This window comes from Prunus mume, linkage group LG8 (genome assembly GCF_029339155.1).
Source record: "Prunus mume cultivar Tortuosa linkage group LG8, ASM2933915v1, whole genome shotgun sequence".
Lineage (NCBI taxonomy): Eukaryota > Viridiplantae > Streptophyta > Magnoliopsida > Rosales > Rosaceae > Prunus > Prunus mume.
In genome coordinates this window covers 2,335,118-2,340,436 of record NC_142705.1, presented here as the reverse complement: position 1 = coordinate 2,340,436, position 5,319 = coordinate 2,335,118, and the positions used below count along the sequence as shown (strand labels likewise).

The following is a 5,319-nucleotide window of genomic DNA, read 5'->3' as shown; positions in this document are numbered from 1 at the left end:
AAGTTAGGATTATGATATGTTTATATTAAGAGTTATTTAGTTATGTTTAATTAAGTTTTAATTAAATAAAGTTACCCAGAGTCCAAATCAAATAGGATTCCTAGTTTGTAGGAGTTGTGGTTGAGGTTGTTCACCACAGTTAGAACTGTTTTATCAACATGCTACAATGATCATAATAACCATCAAAGCGAGGGATTGTTGGTTGCACAAAACATTGCCTTCAGACACCATTTAATCTTATTGCCGCAAGAGTAAGGCTGTTGCTTGGTGTTTTGATTAGGCCCTAGTAAAGGGGCTCTGATACCAAATGTTGGAACTCAAAAGAGAAACTGAAAACTTGAAGTTATTAAACTTGAAAACCGGAAATACTCATTACTGAATGAAAACAAGATTACAACTTAAATAGAATTAATCTAAAACAACTAAATCAACTTATGTAGATTTTGTGAAACTAAACCAAAACAACGGAATACTTCTAACTGTAGTGAACAACCGCAACCATAACTCCTACAAACTAGAAATCCTACTTGGCTTGGACTCTGAGCAATTTTATTTAATTAAAATTTAATTAAACATAACTAAATAACTCTTAACAGTTTAGAGTTTAGTGTTCGGTTTTTTAAATTAAGAAAAGTCAATTATATTAAAAACAAAAAGAACAATTTGAATTGAAAGACAACTTTGCATTTTGGGGGTTGTGAAGCCCCGTTTGATTAGTATTGTGTAGTTGTTGGTCTATTGGGGTTTATCCCCCTTGCTTCATTTGAAAATAGAAAAGATCTAACTTTGCTTTCGGTTTCATATTTATGTTAGGACTTCAATATATAAAAATATGCAGGAGACTTGTAACTTAAGTAGTTAATAATATTTACTTCATTACTTGAGGTATTTAGTTCGATTCTCTTTTTCTCACTCACTTATATAAGACGATGCTAATTCATATTTAAAAAGAACGCCAAAAAAATTTGAATATTTATTTATGAAATGCATGTGAAGGCATTGTTGCAAACACACACGACATTACAAGGTGGGTCGAATGCAGCAAATGCTTGACATTAGAACATTAGCCCAGTTTAGGAGTAGCCGTTAGCCCGTCAGATCAGGTACTGCTTGACATAGTCAGAGCCCAACCAAGTCCAAAACTAGATTTTATTTTATTTTTTCCCAAATTAGATTTGAAGTGCTCTAATTCTTGGGTCTTGGCGGAAGGAGAAAAAGAAGAGTGCTACCCCTACCTACTGGCTACTGGTATATAATAAAACATGTTTCTTCTACTGCGGGGAAAATTAAGGTGATCCATAAGTTATACAAGTGATTAGGATGTGGGTTCTACACAATATCTCTATATTTTACACAGCAGTCTTGGTCATTCAAAAAATCATGTGAAAGAAGCCCGTTGGGGTCTACGGAGCAGAACAGTCAAATTTTGATGACCCATGCATGCATTAATCACTCCTCTTAACCAATTTGAGACGTTGCACCGATCTGATGAAAGTTCTGCAGAACCAAAATTCAAAAATGAGAGAGAAGGAAGAACACAAGATATACAGAGACCCATGAGACCTAATCTGATCAATAATATTGTTTAATTACTTTCTTAACCATCATTGTCTTGAACATTATTAGGCAACGTGTCCAAAAATGATGGATTTATTAATTATATACCTCCAAGGAACATCTTGAGCAAGAAGCCAGTCTCCCTCTCTGTCTTGGTAAGTGAGTTTATAATTGTTTGAATCCATCTGACCTGTTCCAGATCAATCCAGACACAATTGTTCAAACCCAAAATGAAACAAAGTAGTACATAGATATCAAACGTTTGTCACTCGCACGTACTTTAAAACTTACATTTGTCAAACATGTCCATCAAGGTGTCTGCGAGTGTTTGGAAAGAGTGATGGAGGCTTAAGTCGATCTTTCTTGCTATTCCCACTCCTTCCATCTTCACCTTAACGAATGTAGAGTGGTGGTGGTTTGATGATCCTCTGCCACCACCAGAGCCATTCCCCACCGCCCGATGACCATGACCATGGTTGTGGTTGTGGAAGCAAGCCTCCTTTCTCCATGACTTAATTGGAGGCCACCCTACCAAACCATCTCCATCATTTCTATGGCCAAACCAAATAACATTTTATCAGATCAATTTAGTTTACTTATTAATTCATGGGTAAATACTTATGATGAAGAAACTGATTAGTTAAGAAGAAAAATAAAAACAAAATAGGGTGAATTAAATAAGTGGGCTAGGATAGGGAGCTCATCTCTTCGCATTCAAGTTTGCAATCTATGTTCTCATAGATTAGTATAGTTTAAACTATCGTTTGTATAAAAATCAAAATTTTGGTGTAAAAGAGAGAAAAGTACTTGATGACAATGGTAAAGCGGGAGTTGTTGTCTTGGTGCTTATCAGGGTCGTCGTCGTTATCGTGGTGGTTTGGTTGGTTGTTGTTCCAGAGGAACAAAGGCAGCGTTCGAGGCACGGCTGCAGTGGAACGACTAGTGTTATTGTTGTGGTCATCAAAAGCTTGGTCAAAGCTGCGTTTATTGCTGTCATAATGAATAGGTTTGGAAACAGCTGCTACTTCCTTAGCTTCGTAACCAAAGTTATATAAGTCGAAGCCTTTGATTGGATTGCTTGGAAGAGCGAGACCCAGTTGAAGCTCCATCTAAAACGAAATCCAACAAGAACAAACAAAAGATTACCCAATAAAATATACAAGATGATGATGACTTTGTGTGAATGAGAAAGAGAAAGAGAAACAGAGAGAGAGAGACAGAGAGTTTGGGATTTAAGGGATCTGGGTTTCTTGCTGTAATATTTATATGTATATGTATGTCACATGAGAGCAGGAGAAGGTTTTATTTTAATTTAAATAAATAATCGAGAGTAAGGGAGAGTGAAATAGATGGGGGGACATGGGATGGGACAAGGGGGTGGTGAAGAAGAGGCCGGAATGGGCGGGCATGGGACAACAGTGCTGGGGACATTGGCTAAGGCTGTCCGTGTCAATGCTCCACTTTTAGCCGACCCACTTGCCCCTGCTGTTCCTGCAACTCACCCCTCATTGCTTTCTGAACCCCCAACACTTTATCTATACCATTTACTATTTAGGGAGCTAAGCTCCTCACGCGTATCAAGACCACCGCATCAAATTTATGATAAGTTATTTGTTGAAAATTACACTCTTCTTTTATTTACTTTCATGTTTTTTGTATTTATAATAAAAATATTAGAAAATAAAAAAAAGTGTAAATAGATAAAAATAAGGTGAAAAAATTATCACCCTTATGTTATAATATAAAAATGCACATAATATAACTCGTTCACAACTCGATAATCAAAATTAAAATTTTCAACTTTTATAGGTATATTATAACACATTGACAAGTTATACCGTATAATTATATTATAGTCAATAAAACAGACGTTGCACTATAGTCAACCTATGGGGCCAGGTGGGTCCAGTCCACTCAACACAGACAAGAACTCATGCAAAACTGAAGTTGATCACATTGCCACATTAAGTGTGTGTTAAGTATGCGTCAGTTTTGCCGCATACTCAATTTGAGTCGTATAACATACACTGACTTCTCTGATACAGGATGAGTTTAGGGCCACAAGACAAGATCATGTAAATTAAAATTAAACAATCAAATTGATTGGACAGTTTCTCTTTGGTTAAAAATTTGCATACGTTTCCTTTCGTGATATTATAGTGAGTGATAGCGATCGAGTGACATGGTTGGGAGAGAATCCTTGAGATGCAAAACAAACAACAACCAACAACCAAGGAGATGAACAATTAATATACAATACAATAAAATATATAACAAATGTTGGTACAAAAATGGACGAGACATATGTTCCCTATGTGCTTTGTTTTGGTAATGTTTAGGCTTTATGGGTGTTTTTTTTTTAATGTTTTTTTTTTTGGTATATGTATGGTTGTTTTTTAAGCTTACATTATGTGGCACACAAAGCTCCAACAAACCAACATAGAAAAATTGCCTCCTTTGAGTCAAGTCACACTCTCACCCTCGGTCCCGGCTTGAACAGCATTATTGGAAGAAAAAGCAAAGTCCTCGGGGGGTTTCACGTGATTGCCGGCAATCCCACGAGACCCTGGACCAAGCCACCCGCACGAGGCAACCAGGCAAGGATTTGAAACATGGCGGTGTGGTGTGAGGGTGCCACCCCACATTCCAACAAAGCACTACTTCATTTTCAATTTAGCTGCCTGCTCGCAGATTTATTAATTAGTCCCATGCATCATGCATGCATCCAGATTATATTTGTCCAGCCCAACCCTAGATACATAATACCCATGTGTCCAATGGTCCAATTCACTAGGTTAAGACCTTGACTGATTGAATCAAGTCAATTGCAGTGAGGTTATAACGAGGAACTATACATATTGAGGGTTTATAATGAGAAAGTTCTTAATAACCGTCGGATTAATGAACTCATCAACATTGACGGCTGAATTGAACCCCAAACTGTAAAAGCTCGCAGTCAATTGGACTAAATCTCATCCAAGTGGTTTTAATGTTTCAACGGTGAAGAGTGGAACAGAAATGTCTTCCACTAAAGCTGTAAAAGATAAAGTGGCGGGCATGGTGGTGATATTTTTATTTTCTTTCGGTGGAGAGGTCCCCTAGCTAGGAGGGGCTAAGCTAGTGAAGGAGAACATTTCAGACTTTGCCCCTCAAAGAGGTCCCCTCTCTCTACTGGAATAAATCTCAAATCCTGTCCTCCTTGGACATATTTCACGCGTATGAGGTGGACGTTGATGTTCTTGCATTATCTCACAAATTTGAATGTTTAGATTAAAGAAATGCATATGTTTACGCAGGAATATTAATATTCATGCTTCAATTTTGTTTAAATTAACATCTAATTAGCAAAAATGAAAACAAAGTATAGAAAGAATTTGGAAAGCATATATATATAGAAGATACTAGATAGAGAGTGAGTGTGGGGACAAAGGGACAAAGTATATATTTTGCTGTATTCGGATTTTGCTTGTCTTATGATGACTTTGAATTGTGGTGTTGCCATTGCGGGACCAAAGTTTCCCATCAAAGATAAGCAAGCGTGTGATAGAGAGTGTGAGATTTTGATTCTCTCTCACCCTATTGGCCATAAATCCTCCCTCCCAATATATCTCATTCTTTATAGATTTTGATTGCAACACACGTATGAAGTTGGGTGATGAAACGGAACAGACTTGTTGGATTCACACGCAGGACTTGAATTTCGAACCGATTGCTGATGAAATTATTTAGTCAAAATCAAAATAGGATGAAAATGATGAGTTG

At 37.0% G+C, this 5,319-nt stretch overlaps 1 protein-coding gene across 1 annotated transcript; it reads right to left on the bottom strand.

Moving 5' to 3' along the window:
• Window positions 1-942: 942 nt before the first annotated feature.
• Window positions 943-2,927, bottom strand: LOC103341106 (auxin-responsive protein IAA13-like). Its single transcript, XM_089043233.1, has 4 exons — window positions 2,365-2,927; window positions 1,849-2,108; window positions 1,666-1,747; window positions 943-1,497 (listed from the first exon to the last, which is right to left on the bottom strand). Exons 1-4 carry the CDS (start codon window positions 2,664-2,666, stop codon window positions 1,446-1,448), a joined length of 696 nt encoding a protein of 231 aa, XP_088899359.1. The 5' UTR covers window positions 2,667-2,927; the 3' UTR covers window positions 943-1,445.
• Window positions 2,928-5,319: the final 2,392 nt, after the last annotated feature.